We start from the raw sequence: 26,312 nt of genomic DNA, 5'->3' as shown, positions 1-26,312 counted from the left end.
TATGACAAAAAAAAATATTTTTAATTGACAGGTGAACAAAAATAACATTTCATTAACACTTGCAAATATACATCCAATTATCCATAAAAGTTACAGATTCAGTAATGCACTCTATTCATACATACACTTTTATTTAGATTTATTTCATATGTAAGAAAAAATAAAAAGTATTCCAGCTTATTTAGCAGAGCTGTGAACTCCAGTGTTGCAGCCTTGTCAAGAAAAGCTTCTCAACTATGGCTATAAAGGATGTCTATAGATTTAAATATTCAGTTCAATAAAAACTCTAGTGGTCAGAGATCCAGGTATATGAAAAACCTGGTATTTGACACAAGTCAAAAAAAAAAATAAAAACCCAAAAAAAAGCAAACAGCTGGCCCCTGACACATCTGCAGTACTTGCCCCATCATATCGAGAAGTGGCTGACCTTTCCATCAGTGTGTCAGATCCAAATGCTTACATAATCCTTCTCCAGCAGCTTCTCCTGCCTCCATACAGCTTCCCAGTACACTGGAGTTTGGAGCTCAGTAGCTAAAGGCACAGGTCCTCAAACTTGGTCCTCAGGATCTCCAAACAGTGCATGTTTTCCAGGTCTCTTCACAGAAATGAAATAATAAGATCCACCAGTGGATCTTTTAAAATGTATCAGTGCGTAATAAATACACCTGTGCTCCTGCTGGGCGACCTGGAAAATGTGACCTGTGTGGGGTCCTGAGGACAGAGTTTGAGAACCACTGGCTAAAGGGAAACCGCAGTAAGCAAGGGTGAGAAAAGGAACATAGTGCAAATCCACCAACACAGGAAACGCCTCTTTAATTCACATACATTTCTAAAGTGTTCATTTAGATTACTAGGGTTTGTATTTGTGTTAAGTAAAAACATAAGACCCTCAAATGATTGTTCTTATCTAGGTAAAGAATCTCACATTCCTAACTAACAGAGCCATGTAACCACCAAGTCACATTTGGAGGAGACCATTGCTAGATTTTCCAGCCTGCTACCGTTTACCATTTTAAAACGGACACATTGAAAATGAATGTAGTCACAAGTAGGAGAAGCCGGTTTATTGAGTACAGAAAAATGACAGACTGCTCATGTTCCCTGCCTTTGGCAAAATATGCTCGTAACAGCAGATTACACAGATTTACAATGTAGTTATATAAGAATAAATCAGCTCTCATACAATGGAGTACCCTCACTATGTAATAAGACTACAAAATATATGTTGTTTTCCAACTAAGATTCCCAGTAGTACACTTTTAAAGATCCTTCAAATCAGTATAGCGTACATATAATAAACGGAGACTAAAACCACCAGGCCCATTGTGCTTTAGGAGGTAAGATGTAAAGCTCTGATGGAAGTACAGATTCTATACAAAAATGACAAAGATGTCAAATGTAGATCTAACAGCTTTGATAGGAGCCTGGAATACTGTGCTAGATTAAAGTATCGGACACGTACAGCACCAACGTATCTGTACTCTAAGCAAACATTACTTGGTGAGAATTAGAAGTTATTGCTTTAAAGGCTAATGTAGAGCAAAATGGAAAATAGATAAAACAGCAATACCGAATTAGAACACTTCTCTGTCTAATGGTACCCCCTAGAGCTGCCATCATGACGCTGCTTTAGAAGATTTGCCATCTTTTTTGTCCATCTTATATCAGCGTTATCGTGTTGATACTTTTGCTATCACCCGAGACTAGCACATATTTTCTTTACTGCCATCATTGGCCTTTATTCAAAGGAATGGGTAATTAAAATGCTGCCTGTGTGCATCAGACAAGAGAAGCCATCATACTGGGTAGTACCATACTGGCATGTATACAATAGTTTACAGGTTGAGTTTCCAATATCCAACTTGGGACCAGGGGTATTTTGGATAACAGAATATTCCGTATTTTGGAATATTTGCATATCATAATGAAATATCTTGGGAATGGGATCCAAATATACACACAGAATGCATTTATGTGTTATACACACAGAGCCTGCAGGTCATTTTATACAATATTTTCAATAAGTTTGTGGCTCAAACAAAGTTTGTGTACATACATAAACTTCAGGTATGTTTCATATACACCCTATACACACAGCCTGAAGGCAATTTTATACAATATTTGTAATAATTTGTGCCTTAGACAAAGTTTGTGTACATTGAACCATCAAAAATCAAAGGTTTCATTTTCTCAGTCAAGCCAAAAAAATTCCGTATTTCGGAATATTTGGATATGGGAGACACAACCTGTATAAGTTTATTATTTTTATTCCAACAAACATTACCTTTGCAATAAGGTTTCAAGCTTGGACTGGTCACATGTGATCAGCATACCTTTCACAAACTGTGTGTTATGTTTCTAGACTTAACAATATATTTAAATGGTGTCTTAAGTAATAATAGTGGGGATGGTCTTTTCATAATATTGCTATTTTAAAAGATTATTATTACAGTAGATAAATGCTAAAAGTATAAATACTTTAAATAGCTGTCGAAAGCAAAAAAAATTATGTAGTGAGGAAACAAAGCAAAATCTTTGTAACAAAAAAAGGAAGATTTCAATTTGCAACTAATAAAAAGTACTATAGTAAAATTAGCATGGTGTCCTAAGGTTTAAGCATGTAAAGGATTATCATGTATACATAATAAATACTTATATGTAAAACAAATATTACTGTCACCACCCACAGATCAGTAGAAATTATCCTTAGTCATTATATTAGCTGCGCTGTTCCTTTGACCAGACATCCTCATCACCATGTTTCTCTACAACACTTGGTTTCTGAAAGAGGGGTCTGTAGCAGCAACAATGAAGTTATTGCAACAAGTACCCACCTAAGTAGCACTGGTTTGTTTTTCTTGAGTGAGAGACTCCACCATTAACAATGTAAACTATGCCATTTTCTTTTCAGCACAATGCCTTGATGTTGCAGCAGTGTACTATGTAGCTTTTAAAATAGGAAAATAAGTGAGCTATTTTGTCAACTTTGAGTCAAGCAGAATGAAGGCTCCTTTGTCTATCACTCAGTTAATCACCTTCAAGTTGTTTGCACACATTACTGGTTTGTGTACACTGACTTAAAAACATTAGTCCAGTACTTTCTCCTGGAGACAAATTGTAATGAAGTGACAAAGGTGAAGTGATACAAACATACCAATAAAGAATATTACCTTTATATGAATATAGTTTCAGTGGGAAAAAGGCTGAAGAAAATTAGCAGCAGGTTCACGATGTTTGGTGTCTAAAAAAATAAAGTGTTGAGCTGACAGAGATGCATTAACCTTTATTTGCAACAGGATCACTAATAGCAGCTTCAACAGATTTGCATAAATATAACCTGTTTTGCAAAATGCCCAAACTGTTGCAAAGTGCTGAGAGCAGCGCCCACAGGTATTACAGAGGAAAATGGCAGCGCAATGTTTTGAATGTTCCTTTTAATGTTCTCCAGTGAAAAATCAAACTTTTATTCATCGTCCAAACAAGCTGAAAATAATGTTTGGGTCCACATATAATGTAAAAAAATAGTGTACTATGGAATTAATTTACATCCAAAAATATATATATTATGTACATTTAATATCTGGTGACAAGTAACACCTGGTCTTAAAAATGCAGCTCAAATTAAAAGCGCAGTCAGAGGCCCCATCATTCTGAATGGGTGCTGTAGATTTAAAAAAAAAAAAAGTGTTTAGTTTCTAGTTCATGAAAGATGGCTCATACAAAACCAATACTTCATGGTAACATTCAACAGTTCATGTGACATCTACATGAAGTTTTACCAACCACTTCTGCACCAGGTTAGTCTGTTACTTTCTGTAGCAATTACCTGTGGATGAAGTCCGTTCACCAGAACAGACCAGGTAATCTTTCTTTAGCATGACTGATTAGTGCCATGGTTGTTGCTGTTGTCAAGAGCAAAGAGAACGGTGACTTGGGGATCCCTTCTCCAGTAAATAGCAGACAGGAATGTCCCCATACAATGATGGATCCGTGACAGGATAGAGCAGCAAAAAGAACAGTACAACACCCAGAATATAGAAAAGAAAAATGGTTGTACGTTGTGGATGGTCCAAAGCTGTAAATATGGCTGGAAATCCAATGTAATTACAAAAGGAATGGCAGAGAACAGGTCCTATGAAGTGTCCTAAAAATGAAAGAAACATTGTGAAATGGACCATAAATAACGGACTAACTACACCACCCCCATTCAAACTTGCTTACACATGATTATGCAGGAGCTGGCTGTGAGCATAAATGCAGTGTACTACTGCTAACATTGTAATGCTCTGATTGGCTGCAGGTTTGTTCTAACCCTGCCCACTTTACTCCTTTTCTGTCTATCCTGTTTTGCAGAGGGACCATAGTTGCTCCGGGGCTTGTGAAATTCACCTAAAAATTGCTCTAGCAACATTTGACCCTTTGAAGACTAGGGGAGGACAGGTCCTATACATTGATCCGCTTTTTAAAATGTATTATGAACACTCATGGGTTCCAGATGAGTAGATATGCACATTGCTTTTATTTAATTTATTTTATTTAAGATGAGGGGGATTAAGGGTAGGCGATGAGAGAAATGCAAAGTCATATAACAGAATTGTTAACCATAATGTTAATAGTGAGCAGCAGAAACAAGAGCACAGGTGGAAATAAAACCTGTCAGTACATAGCATAAGTCACCACAATGGAATTCTTATCTGCAGCCAAATTCTTTTGCACTCTCACTAGGCAAAGTTTGTAAAAGTTTTGTAAACCACTGTCGGAGCCAAAATGTTCTCACCTGTTCTTATGAAGATAAATGCTGTGTATGCTCCAAACACTGCAGTGTATGAAAACTGAAATGCTATAAAAAGAAAATAAAAAAATAAAAACAACAAATATCTAAATTGTTCAATAGCAGCTATAAAGAAGGGCAAATAATTGACAGAGAAATCAAACAAACAAATTCAAAGAGGGATAAAAAAAACAAACAAAAAAACATAATAAATAATATGTATTATTACACACCAGCAGACAGGAAAATGTTCACAACAGTTCCCTGTCGAAACCTTAGCTGCTCAATGACGTGATGGAAATGGGCTGGAATAAAATAGAAGACAGTTAATTTACACATCTCTAGCAGCAAACAATCAGAAATAGGATAAAACCCCACAACATATTAAATGCATGCCCATCTAAAAATACAGAACTCTAGTTAGAGTACAGTTTTAATTTCCTAATAATTCCCTTGCAGAGCTCTCCTGACAATTTTATTTGTATTGTATACTCCCCTCATAATACAATATAAAGGGGCACAGCCTAATAGCATGAGTTGTATATGACAGTGGTAAAAGACATCTCTGTTGGTGTAACTACTTCCAGAAACCCCCAAAATAACTCCTAGTCTACACAAAAGAATATAATAAAGCATCTTTTAATTATGCGAAGTACATTTTGAGGTTACAGTCACTTTAAATAAAGACAAGAGTTCTGATGTCAAGTTAAAGGCATGTCTGTTTAGTGTAAAATGTGCAAATCGACACGGTGCCCAATGTTTTCATGTAGATTAGGTTGCATCTTAAACCTGCAATTTCTTATTATTGTAGAGATGGCATGGAGGGTTCTTGTAATTGTGACTGAGGCTAAAAGGAGGTTAGCTACTTCAGATTGGCCACTGAACTCAATAGTGCTTTTGTCATTGCTGGTGCTTGTATTATATTAATTTGGGTTATATTTTACCAAGAAAATTGTTACCCGAAAGGAAGGTTATGGGGTGAATTCAATTAGCCGTAGTACTTTACCACCAGCTAATTGACCCCACGGGCTAATTCAATTAGCTCCAAAGTCAGAACTTATTGGGAGGCAGATCCTAATTGCGGGAAGCATGCCCTCACCCATTAGGTAAAGAAAGAAAAAAAATGGCGCTGTGCACTGAGGGGGGTAGGGCGATGTGAGCCCCTTAGCCAGGGGGCCGCGATCAGTGTGATCGCACCCCCGCAGAGGAGACTGCTGCTCAGTGGTAAAATCTCAGCGAGCGCCCGGCAAATGGAGCATACGTGCGGCGGCCGGGGAGACCCCTTGAAAAACTTCTTGTCACCAGGACTAAAATCTTAGTCGCCCTGGTGACCGGGATTTGTCGAAACCTGTATACATCCATATACACACACACACACACACACGGCTGCCATCAGAAATGGGGGGGGGGGGGCGGTACTGACAATATAGGCACAGCCCCCCAGGGGGATGGCGCAGAGGTGGGTGGAGCTGTGTATGTGGGTGGAGTTAAACTGGGGGGTGGGGCGTCAAGTGGTGACTGAACCAGTTTAAAAATTCTCGGGAAGGAAGGATGGACATGGGGACACACGGCTGGGAAGCCTGGACTGGGAGGGCACAGAAAAGGCTGAACTGTGAGTGCACAGGGTAGGGAAGGCTGGACCTTACTTGGGGGGCACAGGGCAGGGAAATCTGGCTGGACTAGAGGGGGCAGGGCAGGGAATGCTAGGTGTACTAGGGGGAGGCACAGGGCAGGGAAGGCTGGACTGGGAAGGGGGGACAGAGCAGAAAAGACTGGCTGGATAAGAGGGCACAGGGCAGGGAAGGCTGGACTGGGAAGGGGGGACAGAGCAGAAAAGACTGGCTGGATAAGAGGGCACAGGGCAGGGAAGAATGGCTGGTTTAGGGTGAGCACAGGGCATGGAAGGCTGGCTTGATTAGAGGGAGCATAGGGAAGGGAAGGGAAGGCTGGCTGGACAGGGGGGGGGGGCACAGGGCAGAGATGGCTGTCTGGACAAGGGGATCGCAGGGCAGGCGAAGGCTGGCTGGAGTAGGGGGTTAGGGTAGGGAAGGCCAGCTGCACTAGGTGGAGGGGCATACGGCAGGGCATAGTCCTACCTTGTTTCTCAGCGGGCCCGGGAGACAGCGGCGGAGATATACAACGGCAGCCTGGGAAAAACAGCACAGCGCTGCCGGCGGTATTTCAAATATGGTGTTGGCTGCGAGCCAATCACAGCTCACGTACCAGCAGCCAATCAGGAGCGGCCATCGTGGCCACTCCTTATTGGCTACCGGTATGCGAGCTGTAATGGTTCGCGGATGGTGCAATGTTTCAAATATCGGCGGCGGCGCGTTTTCTCCCAGGCTGCCGAAGTCCGCTGCCCGATTCATATTCTGCTCTGCTGTCACCGGGCCCCCGCTCTCTCCAGGCCCGGCAGACCCCCATGATGGCGGCCCTGCACACACACACACAGTACCAGTCAAAAGTTTGGACACACCTTCTCATTCAATGGTTTTTATTTTATTTTAATTATTTTCAACATAGTAGATTAATACTGAAGACATCAAATCTATGAAAGAATACACATGGAATTATGTTGTAAACAAAAAAGTGTTACACAAATCAAAATATGTTTGTTTTTTATTTTAGATTCCTCAAAATAGCCCCCTTTTGCTTTGACAACAGCTTGCACACTCTTGGCATTCTCTCAATCAGCTTCATGAGGTTGTCTCCTTGAATGGTTTTGAATTAACAGGTGTGCCTTGTCAAGAGTCAATCTGTGGAATTACTTGCCTTCTTAATGTGTTTGAGACCATCTGTTGTGTTGTGCAGAGGTAGGGTTAGTACACAGTGGACACCACTATGTGACTACAGTTGTAATCCATATTATGGCACAACCACTCAACTCAGTAAAGAGAAACGACAGTCCATCATTACTTTAAGAAATGAAGGTCAGACTATACGGAAAAATTCAAGAGCTTTAAATGTATCCTCAAGTGCAGTTGCAAAAACCATCAAACGCCATGATGAAACTGGCTCTCATGAAGACCGCCCCAGGAAAGAAAGACCAAGAGTTACCTCTTGTGCAGAGGATAAGTTCATTAGAGTTACCAGCCTCAGAAACCGCTACTTAACACCACCTCAGATTAGAGACCACAAAGTCTTCAGAGTTCAAGTAGCAGACAAATCTCAACATCAACTGTTCAGAGGAGACTGCGTGAATCAGGCCTTCATGGTCATATTGCTGCGAAAAAGCCACTACTGGAGGATTAACAACAAGAAGAATAGAATTGTTTGGGCCAAGAAACGGAAGGAATGGACATTAGACCAGTTGAAATCTGTACTTTGGTCTGATGAGTCCAAATTTGAGATTTTTGGTTCCAACCGCCGTGTCTTTGTAAGACGCAGAGAAGTTTTCTGCATGTGTGTTTCCCACTATGAAGCATGGAGGTGGAGGTGTGATGGTGTGGGGGTGCTTTGCTGGTAACCCTGTTGGTGATGTACTCAAAATTCAAGGCACACTTAACCAGCATGGCTACCACAGCATTCTGCAGCGCCATGCCATCCCATCTGGTTTGCGTTTACTGGGACCATCATTTGTTTTTCAACAAGACAATGACCCCAAACACAGCTCCAGGCTATGTAAGGGCTACTTGACCAAGAAGGAAAGTGATGGAGTGCTGCGTCAGATGACATGGCCTCCACAATCACCCGACCTAAACCCAATTGAGCTGGTTTGGGATGAGTTGGACCGCAGAGTGAAGGAAAAGCAGCCAACAAGTGCTCAGCACCTCTATGAACTCCTTCAAGACTGTTGGAAAACCATTCCAGGAGACTACCTCATGAAGCTGATTGAGAGAATGCCAAGAGTGTGCAAAGCTGTTATCAAAACAAAAGGGGGCTACTTTGAGGAATCTAAAATATAAAACAAATTTTGATTTGTTTAACACTTTCTTCTTTACAACATAATTCCATATGTGTCCTTTCATAGTTTTGATGTCTTCAGTACTAATCTACTTTGTTGAATATAATTGAAATAAACAAAAACCATAGAATGAGAAGGTGCGTCCAAACTTTTGACTGGTACTATAATTATATATATTTTATATGTTTTGTTGCCTCACAACCTGGAATTAAAATGGATTGTTTGAAGGTATGCATCATTTCATTCACAGAACATGCCTACAACTGTGAAGTTGTGTTTGTTTTTTTTTATTTTGAATCAAACAACATTTAGGACAACATAACAGAAAACTTCAGCGTGCATAACTATTCACACCCCTAAAGTCAGTACTTTGTCGAGCCACCTTTTGCGGCAATTACAGCTGCAAGTCGCTTTGGATAAGTCTCTGTGAGCTTGCCACATCTTGCCCCTGGGATTTGGATGGTTTCCGCTTGTGAACAGCAATCTTCAAGTCTGACGACAGATTCTCAGTTGGATTGAGATCTGGGCTTTGACTATGCCATTCCAACACATCTAAATGTTTCCCCTTAAACCACTCAAGTGTTGCTTTAGCAGTATGCTTCGGGTCATTGTCTTGCTGGAAGGTGAACCTCTGTCCCAGTCTCAGGTTTTGCTCAAGAATATCCCTGTATTTAGCACCATCCATCTTTCCCTTGACTCGAATCAGTTTCCCAGTCCCTGCTGCTGAAAAACATCCCCACAGCATGATGCTGCCACTACCATGTTTCACTGTGGGGATGGTGTTCTTGGGGTGATGGGATGTGTTGGGTTTGCGCCAGACATAGCGTTTTCCTTGGTGGCTGAAAAGTTAAATTTTAGTCTCATCTGACCAGAGCACCTTCCTGCATACATTTGGGGAGTTGTCCACATGCCTTTTGGCAAACTCAAATCGTGTCTTATTTTTATCACTAAGTAATGGCTTTTTTCTGGCCACTCTTCCATAAAGCCCAGCTCTATGAAGTGTACGGCTTATTGTGGTCACATGCACAGATACACCAGTCTCTGCTATGGAACTCTGCAGCTCCTTCAGGGTTACTTTTGGTCTCTGTGCTGCCTCTCTGATTAATGCCCTCCTTGCCCGGTCTGCGAGTTTTGGTGGGCGGACCTCTCTTGGCAGGTTTGTTGTGGTACCATGTTCTTTCCATTTGATGATGATGAATTTGAGTTGAATATTTTTTCATAACCCAACCCAGAATTGTACTTCTCAACAACTTTGTCCATGAGTAGTTTGGAGAGCTCCTTGGTCTTCATGGTGTGATGCCTCTTGCTTAGTGGTGTTGCAGCCTCTGGGGCCTTTCAGAAAAGGTGTGTTTATACTGACAGATCATGTGACACTTAAATTTCACACAGTTGGACTTCATTTCACTAATTATGTGACTTCTGAAGGTAATTGGTTGCATCAGGACTTTTGAGGGGGTTCATTGCAAAGGGGGTGATTACTTATGCACATACCAATTTTCAGAATTTTATTTATAAAGATTCTTTTTTATATATATTTTTCTCATTTCATTTCACCAAATTAGACTATTTTGTGCAGATCCATCACATAAAATTCAGATAAAAAAAAAAAAAAAAATACAGGTTGTAATGTAACAAAAAAGGCAAAAAGCCAAGGGGGGTGAGTATCCAGTTTCTTGGAAGGAGACACTCTCCAATCAAAATTAAATTTTTATAATAATTAATTTATTGTACATATGTTGACATGTGTTAAATCCACCCTTTAAATCAGGTCTGATGTGTTAAATCCAGCCTTTGATCAGGTCGACGTTTCGGTTCTTAATCAGAACCATTCTCAAGACCAATTGTAATAGCTAATAAGAGAACAACAGTCATATTCACAATGTTTCTGAAATAGGAGAAAAACGGCATACAGTCAAAGTCGCACATCCTCAAAGCAGCGTGCACAGCCAGACAATGGATTTAACACATGTCAATGGATGTAGTATAAATTATTATAAAAATGTAATTTGATTGGAGAGTGCCTCCTTACAAGAAACTGGATAATACTGGAACCTGCATAAGGTTCTTGGTGAGCACTCCATGGTAAACAAGATGGAGATGTGACTGCAGGACTGACTGGAATATACACACAATAATATATAAATAATGGGGTTTTGGTTTATGGATTGAGCAATGCATTTAAGCCTGCAGCCCACATCAAGGGACCCAATTTCTCTGCAGGTCCTACACTATCTGTCATACTTATGAAAACCTGGTAGCTGCTATCACAGAGTTTAAACTGGTTTAAAGCTCACCTGCCAACTAACTTATGGCTTTTCAAGGCAAGGCAGTCACCAAACATAGCTACTATGATACTACCAAAAAGGCAGCTGACACAGGTTAATATAATGAGCTTGCACAGGTGTGCATGAGAAAGCTGTGATCACAAAAAGGTTAATTAAAAATTAACCAAATAAACAAAGTCAGAAATCCACTGCACTTGCCACTCCCAGATTTGGGGTGAAAACCTGCTGCAGTCTGCCAGGGGTGGTTTCTGGGTACGAACCCCCTGCATGCGCTACTGAGGTCAGTGTGTTTTTGTCACCCGAAAAAAAAATACACGAAAGACCCGTTTTTCGCTCCTGAAAATATTGGAGTCTAATTCATTTTCCCCCTATCTGCTAAAAAAACAAGTGTCTTTAAAAACGGTTTAAGAATGGAGCTGTTGCAAAACATTCACAATGCACAAATGGGATGAGTTGGGGATAAGGGTATCAGATATATGCCGGACATGAACCTACCACAAATACCACTGGTGCAGAGCTGGACACATCTTTGGATGAACCCAACTGAGTATAAATAAATAGATTACTTCATGGTAGCCATTACTCTGGGATTGCACCCCATTCCCCTAGTATGGGACAGTGTTTTCCCCTTTCTAGGGTCCACCCACTTAGGGTATATAGGTTCCCTCCGTCTATACCTCCCTAGTCTTTTTTTCCCTGTCTCCTAGTTAGAGAAGGTGTAGAATGTTTGTTATTTTGTTTAGAGGACTTTTTATTTATTCCCAGTAAATGCGCCTCTGGTAGCCACGACATGAAGGAGGATAGCTCCCTGGGGAGAAGCTGAGGCATATCAAAATGCGTCTCTGAGCTGCGCTCGATATGTGCCGATGTCCACACAATTTGGAGCCTCGCTATATGTTATCCGGACGTCTGTTCCATATCACCCGCGTGCAGTATGGCGGCGGAAGTGCCGGGGCCGGCTAGCGGCAAACTGCAGTGCTGGAGACGGCTGGTGAAAGTCCCGATGATGCGGCCATCCCAGCAATCTCAGTGGTGGTCTGACGTAGGAGTTCACCCGGGTTCAAGTGCTAAAAGGATTTAATGATGGGGTCGCGCACTGGACGGAATGGAGCCACTTTTGCTCTCCAATACTGCTTATCCAGGAGTCTGCCTCTTACAAACAATGGAAAAGGAGCCTTCTCCCCAAAAGGCTGTATGTGCCCAGAAGGGGTAAAGGCGTGTATCCACTACATGAGAAAAACGAGCGATTGAACGATCACGACATCGTTATCGTTCATTAATCGTGCAGTAAAATGCCGGCAACGACCAGAGTTGCGTGTTCCCGCTGGTCGTTGTTGGAATTGGTCATCGCCTGAACATGCAGGCCAACTTGACGAGATAGTCAGATTGTGCATGTTTGTGGATGAGGGAGGGTGCCTGCACTGAACGACATATCGTTCAGTGTGGGCACATTATCCACTGCACAGGATGGTGAACGATTACAATGTTGTAATCGCACAGTCGTTTCACTCTAGTGTAGTGGATATGCACCTTAAGTCCTCATAGAGGTCACCTTTTATTTATATATAAGCGTTAGTTAGGGTGTTTTACTAATGGATATTCCATTCTGCAGTGTCTCTCCAGCTTTGGGAGCTAGGAATAAGAGCTGCAAGAAGAAACATCTTGCAACTATTTGCCCTGCATGCATCAAGCCCTTTACTAGTAATCAAGGTGCTAAATTCTGCAAGGACTGTCAGAAAGAAACAACTCCTTTAGATAGTCAGTCTAAACAGTTACAAGACTTAATGGAATGGATGAAAAAATATTTTGTTACTAAGGAAGAGTTTTTGCAGTCACTGGGATCTAAGAACTAGATCACACACTAGTTAGAGCATTAAATTTGGATATTGTGGATAGTCTATTGGAGAAATTATATATATACATATACACACACACACACACACACACACACCCCCCCCTACCTACATGTAGATGGGCACTCTGGATAAAAAGAACAGTAATCGCCGTGGTGCCTTCCTAAAGAGAAAATATGTCCAACAAATCTCCTAAAAATAAAAGCAGGCGGCACTCATCCGGACTTGATAGAAACAAAAGGGAATTTATTGTTCCATATAAGCCGACGTTTCAAGGCCTGAACGGCCTTGTCATCCTTGACACCCTGATGACAAGGCCGTTCAGGCCTTGAAACGTCGGCTTATATGGAACAATAAATTCCCTTTTGTTTCTATCAAGTCCGGATGAGTGCCGCCTGCTTCTATTTTTAGGAGATTTGTTGGGAGTATATATATTCTATACACACACTCACACAAAAATCTATGAATTAGAATGATACTGTGGAAGCTGGTGATGAACAGGATACATCGATAGGATGTATCCTATTAAGGATGAACAATTGTTGTCTATATGTATAATTCCTAAAGTTGATGCAGCTGTCGCTGAGGTTGTTTCTAAAACTACTACCCCTCTGGAAAATGGGGCGGTACTAAGAGATAGTATGGATAAAAGAATTGAAAGTTCTTTAAAGAAATTGCATAGCTCATCTGCAGCATTGTCTCTGAAGTCTGGTGTTACAACAATGTCATTATCCAGAACTTGGAGACTCTGGACATCTTTTATGCACACAGACTTAGAGAAAATTTCAGGAAATTATTTACAGAGAAGTCTTTCTATTATGAGTAAAGCTACTGAATACCTGTGTGAGGCTACACTTGATGAGCTAGAATTTTCAGCAAAATCTATGACAGCAGAAGTGATGTCAAGACGAGCTCTATGGCTGCGTTCATGGCCAGCAAAAATGCATTAAAAAAATAGGCTGGTCCCTTTACCATTTGAGGGTTCCCTACTATTTAGTAATAAATTGGAAGCAATTTGACATTACCTCAAGATGGGTGATTTAGGTACCCTATGCCATCTATAAAAAGGGGAATGGGAAAGAGGGTACAAAATTGGGCGCTCTGAGTACATAAATGATAACAAACACATGAACAATCAATAAGAATAATGAAGTTAACTACTTATAAAGATACCTTTTGATGTAATGGTGGAGTACCCCAACTCACTCTAAAAGAGATCAGACTCTGCACATCAAGGTTTCTTTTTGAATCGACAGAGTTGTTTCCCTTTAGTTCACTATGTAATGCACACTGGATAATGTATCTCTCAATGCCAAGGAGAAGTAATCCAAAAAGTTGTATATTTAAACAAAACACAAGCCCAATTCAAACAATGAGATAAAAGACATCAATCCATTTCCCCATAAATGGCACTGAAATGTCTCATGCTAATTAAAAGAAACAATAAAAATCATAAAAGATCATAAGAGAAAAACAATGTAAAAAATATATATAGAAGAGTTACCAGTCTTTCAGCATTGAGGTAAAAAATATGTAGCTACAGAAACAGTTAATGTTTCAACAGACATACCTCCAGCGCCGAAAGGGTAAATAAGGTCACAGAGTCCTCGTTGTCTATGCGCGTTTCGGCTCACCCTGGAGCCTTTGTCTCAACAACGAGGACTCTGTGAGCTTATTTACCCTTTCAGCACTGGAGGTATGTCTGTTGAAACATTAACTATTTCTGGAGCTACATATTTTTTACCTCAACGAGAAGATATACGTCCGAACCCACAAAACACATCACAAGTCTATAAACTCCACAGGAGGAACTACGATTCTAAGGGAACGTATTATTGAATGTTCATGTGTTTCAGTTATCATTTATGTACTCAGAGCGCCCAATTTTGTACCCTCTTTCCCATTCCTTTTTTCATAGTGTTTAGCTTTGTGGAGTGGGTGATAACCACATGGGTTTGGGGGTACATCTTAGGCTACTATGCACAGTAGGTTTTGACACTTCCAATATTTGTTGATACCCTATGCCACCTGCTAAGCAACAGTATAAAAGGAAGCCAGAAGTTATAAACCTGGGTGGCAAAACTGTGGATGATACTCTTCAGGGATGACGATACAGTCCTTTCGCCAATCCTATAGGAGAGGCAATCAGAGGCAATGCCTATGACAGGATCCCGACCCACACGTGCCAGTAGGGGGCAGACTTCTGGAATTTGCTAGACAATGGAAGGAGTCTGTTCAAAACAGTTGGGTTCTGGAAGTGGTGTCGCAGTTGTACAGGATAGAATTTTTAGACATACCCAAAGTAGACAAATTTGTGGAGTCAAGGGTTCCAGGGGTAACTTTGGAGGCCAAAGCTCTAGAAGACAGCATAAAAAAATTGATCAGCTCAAAAGCTGTAGAAGTTGTCCCGCGGTCAGAAAAGAAGAAAAGGTTTTCATTCTTCAATTTATTTGGTAAAAAAAGCTACAGGAGGATTCTTAAGTATTTTGGATCTCAGACAATTGAACAATTGTGAGAGTAAAGAAATTTGATATGGAAAACCTGAAATCCATTTTGATGGGCATAAGACAAAACAACTTCCTCGCATCAATAGATCTAAAGGATGCCTATTTTCACGTTCCGGTATGCAAAAATCCAAGGAAAACATCTCCATCGTGTACTAAAAAAGATCAAAGAACGAGTAAAAGTAATAATAATCCTTCCTTTTTTGCCAAGAAGAGCGTGGTTCCAGACAGTAGTGAGAATGGCAGTAGAAGATCCATGGACTTTGCTAGTCGCACCAGGTCTGCTAAAGGAATAAGATACTCAGCTTTGAGTTCTGTCCTTAATCCTTCAATAGTTGTTTAGCCCAGGTTTCAATCGCCTTACTGAACCAGCAGTCCACTAGCGCTTGATGAAGAATGGACTTTAGGGTGTTCTCCAACTTCTAGTGTGAAGCCTCTTTTAAGGAAATGGCCCCTGGTACTGGCAGAACTGTCTTCTTGGACAGACGAGACACTGAGGGATTTACCGAGGGTGGAGTCTCACATAGCTTCCTGTTGGGAAAGGGTAGGAGGACAAAAGTCAACGGGATACCTGAAATTTTTTATCCAGGTTTTTCGAAGCAGTAGCGAGGATAGAATCCAGCTCCTCTGATGATGGAAAGAAGGCAGCCTGTCTTTGCTTTTTACTAAAGATAGATGGCCGAGCAGAACCCGCCTCCTCCACGTTTAATACCTGGCGGATTGCTAAAATCAAAGCCTCTAATCCCTGGGTCAAAGGTCCTGGATCCTCTGGGACCGGTTCCTCCCCAGAATCAGGAAACTCACCCTCCTTTAGAGGGGGCATATCCTCACCCTCAGAGTCATCCGACTGTAGGACTGAGGGTAATAGCCTCTTCTTGGGAACCTGTGGTGAAGTGCCCGCTGAAGGGGCGAGGGACCCCATAGTTTTGTGAGCCCCTCAACCAACTTAACTAGGGAACAAGCCCAGGCTGGTTCAGGGGGGAGAGTAGACTACTGAGATCTGGAAAGCTCTCTTTCTTTACGAGAGGCCTCCAGCTCTGCAGACAGGAGTGACATAACAGAAGTGAACTGTGCCGCCTAAGTCGGGGTGATCCTTGAGCCAGCTGCTTTGAATCACAATTGTCACACAACAGGGAGCTAGATATTTGTCCTAGTGTAAACTTTTCTGCACATTTTGTGCAAGAAAAAGTTTTCTGTGAAGCTTTAGATCCTCCTTCAGCCATGGTACAAAACACTGCCATACAAACAGTACAGTAATGTAGTGGACAGTGTAAGAGTAGGAGATAAGGGAAGAAAGGGAAGAGAGCCACACCCGCCCAAACAGCGCTGTTAGCAGTGCCAAAAACGCTATGTATAAATTACAGCAGTAATATTATACTGTGCTCCTACATAGCCTAAACCCCACTGATCACTCATGAATCCTGGGGAGGCTGTCTCAGTGCTGTGATCAGCGCAGAAAGCAGCATGTAAAGGCCGTCGGCTCTGTTTACTGGAAGCAAGGAGCAGACCCCCCCCCCCCCCCACTATGGCGTCCGTTTTAAACCACTAGCGCAGGACTGTATATGGCGTCAACGGACTGTCACTACTAGTAAACACGTAAACACCACAGTTTCTGTGCCTGGCAACCCCACTGCCGGTGAGGCTAATGGGGGACTGCGACGTATGCCGCATGCAGCGCGTCCTGATACTACCCCGGAGTGGCTCAGCTACAATGGTCTCTGTAGCTGAAGACCCTTGCGCGAGCCACAAGCAGCTGCGAAAGGGTTCCCCGGCAGCTCCATCGTCGCAGCCAGCTGCCTGTCATGTCCTCAATGCTTGAATCAGCATCTTCCTTAACCATCTTAAACTAAACTATGCCCTGAGGAGAAGCCCAAAGTATGACCAGCTCCCTTGGACACAATACTATTACTGGCTTGTATAGAGGGGGAGGAGCTAGTCACACTTTCTAAATTTAAAGTGCCAGCTCCCGGTTTGACACATCTATACACCACTGTTATGTAGCCTCCAGTGTCCCCTAGTGGATGTAGGAGAAAATCTATTTATATTATGTACTCAATGTGATAAGTAAATTCAAACCAACAGACACTTTTCTGAACATAAATCTCAGATAGACTTAAGCAAGAATATTTAAGTTACTCACCAATACCAAAGAACAATGGACACGTAAAGATTGCTGTGCCAGGGCTAGTACATGGTACTAACATTGGCAGCATGCAGGCCCTGAAGACCAACTCCTCTGTAAGAGGGGCAATCACCTGATTACGAAGCCACCGCATGTCAGTCACACAAAGCATCCAAAATCGAAGATCTGCAAGTTTACATACAAGTTACATGTAAATGGACTGTACAATAATGTGTAATGTTGCACAGATAAAAAAATTTCAAGAACAGCAACTTACATGTCTCCTAAAGGCACCTACCAAAAGCAACTTTTAATCCATCAAGAAAATCCCATGGGCAATCCAAAGAAAGATGGACCAGAGGGCCAAGGAATAATGTCTGCAAGAAAAGAAAAAAGTTTTTGTTGTTTTTGTTTTGTTTAAGCATGTCATTTAAGTTTATATGTTTATTTAACTCTCATAATGTTCAGTCTTACCATAGTGAGTAGCAAAGGTAATACTGTGGCTGTGAGGATTCCCTCAAGCCGGAAACCCATAAGTGAGAGTATGGCTGCATCTGTCTGGAGAAAACAGACAGAATTATAAACTGTAAGAATTAAAATATCACCTAAGGTTAAAATTCCTAAATACAAGGAGATGGCCAACATGTTTTTTTTTCTTTTAGTAAAGTGCACACATAGGGGCTCATGTACTGTTGGACATAAGTCCAACACTGTAGAGCAATATTCAGTACTTTCTCAGTAGGTATGCAGACATACCTTGTGCTTATCTAAGCTAAAGCTGGGTATATACCATACGATATATCGCCCCAACGCAGATCAGGACGATATATCATACACAACATATAGGGCCTCATTTACTAATGAGTTTTATCACCAAAATGAGTGATAAATGTCACTGTGTATGATATATGGTGCTCCAGCCAATCAGCTCCCAACTGTCAACTGTTACAAAAATGACAGTTAGGAGATGATTGGCTGGAGCACCATTTATCATACACAGTGAAATTTATCACTCGTTTTGGTGATAAAACTCATTACTAAATGGGGGCCATAGTGTGTACGCCTGATCAGTAGCTCCCGGCCGTCGTTCACATCTCCTGTGCGGTACATCAGTTGGGAAGATTCAATGAAAGACACTGTGTAGTTATATGCAGCATGTAACGTAACATTGTGCCGTCAGACGGTGGATCATGCAAAGTAGGCACGGCACCTGCGATGTATCGTTATATCGCTCGCCACATCGCAGGGTAGTAAGGCGTGTACCCAGCTTTAGAAAGACGGAATGGGAGAGAAGGGGTGGGCCGACATATACATATTACATAAGGAGCATTTATTTGGCTAAGGACAGTGATAACGCTTAGCTTCTTCCCCTATGCAAGTTCTATGCTAATGATCATTAACAGGGACCTTGATGTACTTGTAAAAATTAATAATTAAGTAAAACCTGAAGACCCTCCTTAAAGTGCAACCAGCACTTGCGCTCATAGCCTCGGCTGGAAGCAGCAATATCGGGTGAACGAAAAGCATGGGATCCTGCCAGAAAATTCATAGTACTAGCATTAGGCTATGCCAGTCTTTGATGGAGGTAAAGCAGGGAAACCTGTAGTGTGGGGACCCTTGCCAAAATGCAACCCCCCCCCCCCCCCCCCTCAGCCTTAGGAAACCCAGCCCTTCACTAAAAGCATTAGAGCTATTCCTGCACCTCTAGCCAGGCAATAACGGCAACAAACACTTCAAACTGCCCTCCATTTCCCCATATAAATGTTGCAAGTGCTGGAAAAGCATTTTTTAAGTATCAAGATTTTCAAACATTCATAGGAAAGTCTTTATTGAATGCACTAAATGACACTTTACAATGAGAGGCTGAAACTGCAATATACATTACTGGCAGTAAATTCTGTCTGTCTAGCAGTACAGGCTTAAAAAACAAAGACCTCTGTTATATGTACCAATCGGGACGTAGTCAGCATCCCGGAGCTCAGGGTCCCAATAGTCAGAATATCAGCTCTGGAATCCCGAGGGTATTAGGGCTTAGGTACTGAGGAGTTTTAGGTTGCGGGAGGGAATGTCTAGGGTTAGGCTGTGCGTTGGGTGGGTTAGGGTATGGTTAGAATACTCAATGACGTGCGTCGGATTACGGAGCCAGCATTGTCACTGTCAGGATTATGACAGCCGGGATTCTGTACCCATCATAGGTTGGTTGCCTCTATTACCATACTCCCCAAAATCCAATAATTGTTCATTTGCACTGATCAGCTGTTAAAGATGACTAAATGAAATACAACTTTCTCACTGGTTGCTGAAGACAGACAATTTTTTCTATGAGAACTGCTATTCTATCACATAAAAGTACAGCAGAATGCTATAAACTATAATTGAAAATCACAGTACGAAATAATATGTATAGGTTCATCCATAAAATAACAACAAAACAACTAATAACTGAATGTCAAGAGATATAATTTATACTGAATAAACTTTCACCGAAGCTTCAAATAATTGAAGAGGCGACTTGAGTGTTATATAACAATATTCTGAAAAATTTCTTTTTTTTTTTTTTTTTTAAATGGATGAAGTTATTATGACCTAGGGATCATAGTAACAATGATATTTTAAATGTTGGTAGTCTATTTTCTGATATAATTTGTGGCTCAAAGTGCTTACAAATGTCAAATTTATCTTTAACTGTAAATGTCTCAATATTTAAAATGTAACAGAACACCTTCCTCCGCTCGCCTCTTCAACTGTCCTAGTGAAAAAAATGGGACGTAGGAAGAACATGTAATCCAGAAAATGCAATGCTAATCCTGTGGTACGAATATAGACCTATAAAGGTACAATATATCTGGGACAAAAAAAAAAAACATAGTATAACAGGTAAGCTGTACATTGGGATTCTGAAATATAAATGGATGTCTAGAGCTACTACTAAACCTCTCATTTCATAGAAAATAAAATATATTAAAAAAAAAAAAAAAAAAAGATCATAAAAATGCCCTTGGAAACAGATAACAGTAGGATATAAGGATCTGAAAACTTAGTAATGCTCCTAACAGGACATTTTGCACAAAGTACTGTATATGAATTCCAAACATTGTTTACAGCTGTTTAGTCTCAAGTAAAGTCAGTTACATATCTGAGGCCAGTACATATAAATAGTTTGGTGTTGCTATACAGTGAACACTACAGAGTTTACAGTAGATTAGCCTGAAGATGAATTTGGCATGACAACAGACAAAGTACGAATACAAAACTTGCTTGCTCGCAATGGGGGAGATATATATCGCAACCTTCTAAAGAGGACAAGTGAAGAAGTTGCCCATTGCAACCAAATTCTACCTATAATTTTATACAATGTACTAGATAATCATAGGTACACTCTGCTTGGCTGCTAAATGCAAAACCTCCAGGTGTGCCCATTAGGAGGATTGATACATCTTCACCATGGTTACATACTATTTTGCCCTTCTGCTCCACGGGAGGTTCTGTCCTCCCTGAACTCGCCTTAGGACACCCGCGTTACGGTTTGACAGGTGTACCACCCCGGAAATAACAAGCGAGTTGTGTATCCTGAGCCTAGACATTAATTAAAATATTGCAGAGATAGTCTCACCTTGGTGGTACATACCTTAAAGCCTGTGACTTCTTTCCACACCAATAGGAATAAAGGTGACAGTAAGGATACAACCAGTACACTGGTAAATCTCCTCTTGATAACCGCAGGGTGGTCCCTATACAGGGAAAATATAGCGGTCACTCACACATGTCACTAGACTGATGCTGCACATTCAATACATACCCTCTAGTGCTACGCATTCACAGCCACATCTCCTACAGTGCTGCACACCAACAGCCGCATAACTTATGGCGCTGCACACCCACATCCACTACGGCGCTGACATCCCAGTCACATCCTCTACGGCGCTGCACACCCACATCCTCTACGGCGCTGTACAACCCACAGCCATAATGCCTACGGCTCTGCACACCAATACACACTACGGCGCTGACATCCCAGTCACATCCCCTACGGCGCTGACATCCCAGTCACATCCCCTACGGCGCTGCACACCCACAGCCGCATCCTCTATGGCGCTGTACAACCCACAGCCATAATGCCTACGGCTCTGCACACCAATACACACTACGGCGCTGCACACCTACAGCCACATACCCTACAGCACTGACATCCTAGTCACATCCCCTACGGCATTGCACACCCACATACCCTACTTGCGCTGCACACCCACAGCCATATACGCTACGGTGCTGCACACCCACTACAGCACTGCACACCCAGTTACATCCCCTACGGCGCTGCGCACCCACAGCCACTACAGTGCTGCATACCCTCATATGTACTACAGCGCTGCGCACCCTCAGCCCCCATACACTATGGTGCTGCGCACCCATAGACGCATATGCACTACGGTTCTTTTTTACACTAATATTCAGTACGGCACACAGTCCCATACACTACAGCGCTGTGCCCCCACAGTCCCATACACTACAGCACTAAGCACATACAGCCACATATGCACTACCGCGCTGCACACCCAGAGTCGCGTATGCACTATGGCACTGCGCAGCCACATTTAATACAGCGCTACTCACGCATAGCCACATGCTCTTTAGTGCTAGATATGCACAGCTACGTGTAACATTGTCTAATGGCTTCAGTGATATAATCAGTGATTTGTAGCCAGTGGTCCGCTTCCCAGCATCCTCTATCAAAAGCTACCCACTCCTCCCTGTCCTCTATTTCCATCCACTGCACCCCGGCATCTGTACCTGGACAGCCCGCTCTTCCACACATACAGGCTGCCCACGTAGGAGCACGCCAGTGACAGACAGCAGAGGACAGACACAGCACATAGCCCAGATCCGGACGCCCCTTCCAGAGCTTCGGCCATGGCTGCCGCAATACCAGGCTCTCTCTTCCTGGGAGAACCCGCCGAGTCCGGAGTGTTGGTCTCATTGGACGGCTGGAAGCGACACCCACACGCTGATTGGCTGAGCGAGGACGCTCATTGATACAGTACAGATGACGCTACATTCCGATTGGTTACTGCTCAGGGCTCCTCATTGGTCACACAGTGTGACGGTACTGTGTTATCAGCGACGCTGCCTGAAACTGAGACTTGATTGGTCAGCACCATAGCAACAAAGTCTCACGAAGACCTAGCACTAGAGCCCCAATTGTCAGCCAAACACCTGCTCAAGAACTGTCTCTGCCTTAAGTACATGGCCAGCGTCTGATATAACATTGTTTTTTCAGATTGATTAGTCGTATAGATGAGGCTGATTTCTGTTTATGGTCCGGGAATTATAAATCACAGCATAGGGACATGCCGGGGAGTCATAACAACGGGGGAGCTGTGTTTTCCAAGGTTACATGTGTGTGGTGCGGATTTGGTGTTAAAAAACTGGTATTTACACACAGCTATCTAGTATATGTAGATAAGCAAAATAATTGTTCTTAGAATATACAGCACAACGCAACCTACTTCTCCCTGGAAACTCCCAGTGAGCAAATGCTAGTATTAAATATGCTGGGAGGTGAAATAGGGTTACCACCTTTTCTTTTTTAGATTCCCGGACAGGGGAAGTGACCAAAACCACGGTAATGTCTAAATCCCCTTCACCGAGAGGACCCTGACGTCATCAGCCAGTGTCCAGCATCATTCCCTGCCATCCAAGTGGGCATAGAGGGGGAATATAACCATGTGGCGAGCGTAGCGAGCCACCGTGCCCGAAGCGTGGCGAGCGCAGCACAAACTTGTGTAAGTGGGGACAAAGTTCTTCTTTAGCTGGCTGTCATGGGCAGGAACTGCACTTCCGCCCTCACGTCACTTCCAGGTCCCTAGCGCGAAGGGGAAATACAGCCAACCATGGTGCCTGTGCCACATTTCAGGAGACTTCTCTATTGTGCATGTGTAAAACTCTGGTAAAATGACAGCCACACTATTTTCCCAGTGATTTCTGCTGTACTGACTGACACGGGACTCCAGAGAGGTAAGTATAATTATGGGTGCAGAGTGTGAACTGCACACCCTGTACCAATTTTAGATACACCAATGAGGGTTACAACCATTTTATTTCTCATTTTATTGCCTCTGAGCCCTGTCATTCCCCTCTCAGAGCCCTCTTAAATCATGCCTCTTGTTTATGTGCCACCTGTGTATCCTTATGATTGTCAATTCAATTGCCAGAGCAAAGACTGTAGGAGAAATGTTTTTCAAATTGTATAGCTGAGAGGTAATGGCCTGGCTAGTGTTTACTTATTGCCCTAGGCTCAGGGTATAAGTTGTTCATTTCTGTGGTTTCCTCATTTGAAGCAGGGATCAAAGAGTGGAGTTTGGTTATAACCCCACAGGGGGTCAGGCTTACAGGCCAAGGAGAGACAGACCGATCAGCCAGGTGTCAAATCTTTCCACTAGCCATCTGTAAGAAGTGTCCAGTTCTGTGGACACATGCCTAATCTCTGAACTCCAAACAGGATGGAGTGAGCAATGTTTAATTAAATGAACTAACCCCTGCTCAAGTGACCAAGAAACCCTGTGTTTCAGTCACCTAAGCAATGGAAGGGTTAAACTACCCCAAGGGAGGGGAGTGACCCAGAGCTACCTGGAGAAACAGGCATAAAACTGTAACTGACATCTTGGTCAGCGTTAATTTCTGAGGGGCTATCGTGTGGTACAGATTGAATCGGAGTTCATCATTAGGGACTGCCCACGTCCCCCAAATCACTTAAGACAAAGGTGTGGTTTGTTTCTTCCCTTTTATTTTATTTCTGAAATTGTAAGTAACTTGTGTGCAACCTTTTATTTAATATTATTATAATCTTGTAACTTTTTGTAACTAAACTTTGAAGGTATTCTTTAATTAAAACATTAATTCTAGTTCTGGAACTGTGTTTTTATGACCCAAGGCCTAAACTTGGCTCACGTTACCTATTTCTCTAAGTGTGTATGCAGGTGAGAGCAAAAGCTCACCTTATGCTGAAGCATTAAAGTTACTTTTTCCGGTGGCAGCTTTCAGGTTTATTTAACCACGCGTGTTGAGTTAACTTGTAAAAGTCATGGGCAGCGATTCTCAGATTGGCCTATCTGGAGAGATCGGCCGGAGGTCCGTGACAGCCCTGGCCCCCAGACTGCTCACCCTGGCTTTCCTTACATTACCTGGCATAGTATGACATGAGATCTCAGCTTCTTTACGATTCCTGGAGAATCAAGGAACCATCCACCCGTGAGTATACGTTCTATTCCCACCCACACAATTCATATTCCCGTATTGATATGATTCTGCTCAGCCACGATTTTACCTTACATCTTCATTCAGCCCAGGTTCACCCTCTTATTTGGTCTGACCACGCTCCCATTTCTATTGATATTTCCGCTTTATTACCCCGTCCTCATCCCACGACCTAGCGTCTTAATGACTCTATACTCCATAACCCAGATATAGTCTCTTCTATTAAATCTCATATTAAAGATTATTTTGCCCTCAATGATCACCCGGATATTTCTAGAACTACTCTTTGGACGGCACATAAAGCAGTGCTACGAGGACACCTGATCAACATAGCTTCTAGGGAAAAAAAAGAATCCCTTACTCGGATCAATGAACTCTCTATTCAACTACACACCCTAGAATCTATGCAAAAATCCGCCCCCACTCCTGCAAATTTAACTGCCCTCCAGGAGACCAGGTCCAAACTTGATCTCCTCTCTGTACAGGAAGCCAAACGCCCTCGATGGCTTCGCCAGACCTTTTATGCGAAGGGAGATAAAGCAGATAAAATTCTTGCGGCTCGTCTTCGTACGGCTAGAACCCACAAAAATACAATTTCTATACGTAACTCCCACGGTCAGTTGATTCACGACCCAGTAAATATTCGAACTGCTTTCCAATCCTACTACTCAAATCTCTACAACCTCGCAGCCCCCTCAGGTACAACACCAACCATCTCTACTTCCCAGTTAATCTCTGACTTTCTTGCTAAATCCCAATTACCACGCTTGTCCACTAGTGCTCTTGAGCATCTTAATGCTGAGATCTCATCTGATGAGATTGAACAAGCTATACGTTCCCAAAAATCTGGCAAATCCCCCGGCCCAGACGGCTTCACGGCAGCATATTATAAGAGCTTCTTGGATCTGCTTGCCCCCCACCTGCACACCCTCTTTAATGATGCTCTCCGAGGTACCGATTTCCCTACTGAAATGCTAGAAGCCAGAATAATTGTGATCCCCAAGGAGGGCAAAGACCTGCTTAATTGTGCCAGCTATAGACCCTTCTCCGTCCTTAATCTAGACCTAAAGATATACGCTAAGATTCTGGCAACTCGATTGAACACCCTCCTTCCCTCCCTGATCCATTACGACCAGGTCGGGTTTGTCCCTGGTCATCAAGCTAGGGACAACACTAGACGTGCCATTGACCTTATCCATATAAGGAACTCCAGGAGATCCCCTACTATTATGCTTTCTCTCAATGCCAAAAAGGCATTTGATAGGATCTCCTGGGGTTTCATGAGGGCCGCCCTTGAGGCGTTTGGCTTCACGGGCGATTTTCTCACGGGAGTATTAGCTTTGTATTCTGCTCCCTCTGCTACAGTTCTTATCAATGGTATCCCCTCTAATTCATTTTCCATTACCAATGGTACCCGGCAGGGCTGCCCCCTACCCCCCTTACTTTTGCCCTTGTGATAGAACCGCTTGCCTCTCAGATCAGATCCCACCCGGATATATGGGGGGGTGCAGGTGGGGCGCACTCATTCCAAGATTTCTCTCTTTGCGGACGATATCCTGCTTTCCCTAACCCAGCCACTGATCTCCGTTCCTAACCTTTTTACTGTTCTGCGATCCTAT

At 42.5% G+C, this 26,312-nt stretch overlaps 1 protein-coding gene across 1 annotated transcript; it reads right to left on the bottom strand.

Moving 5' to 3' along the window:
• RCE1 (Ras converting CAAX endopeptidase 1) lies at window positions 1-22,427 on the bottom strand. The gene is made up of 8 exons (XM_088468302.1): window positions 22,231-22,427; window positions 21,068-21,170; window positions 17,914-17,997; window positions 17,738-17,816; window positions 17,458-17,625; window positions 5,005-5,076; window positions 4,778-4,840; window positions 1-4,144 (listed from the first exon to the last, which is right to left on the bottom strand). Exons 1-8 carry the CDS (start codon window positions 22,350-22,352, stop codon window positions 3,909-3,911), a joined length of 927 nt encoding a protein of 308 aa, XP_088324428.1. The 5' UTR covers window positions 22,353-22,427; the 3' UTR covers window positions 1-3,908.
• Window positions 22,428-26,312: the final 3,885 nt, after the last annotated feature.

This window comes from Taudactylus pleione, unplaced genomic scaffold (genome assembly GCF_031769625.1).
Source record: "Taudactylus pleione unplaced genomic scaffold, aTauple2 ptg000085l, whole genome shotgun sequence".
NCBI lineage: Eukaryota > Metazoa > Chordata > Amphibia > Anura > Myobatrachidae > Taudactylus > Taudactylus pleione.
This window is presented reverse-complemented; position numbering and strand designations above follow the sequence as displayed.

Bases quoted from the DNA above. Each gene is read 5' to 3' on its own strand.
- RCE1 (XM_088468302.1), bottom strand. From the start codon at position 22,352: ATGGCCGAAGCTCTGGAAGGGGCGTCCGGATCTGGGCTATGTGCTGTG. The intron at 5,077-17,457 runs GTGAGTAACTTA...ATTTTATTCCAG, and splicing joins TCCATTGTTCTTTGGTATTG to CCCATTTCCATCACGTCATT. The intron at 4,841-5,004 runs GTGTGTAATAAT...TTCTTTTTATAG, and splicing joins GAACATTTTCCTGTCTGCTG to CATTTCAGTTTTCATACACT.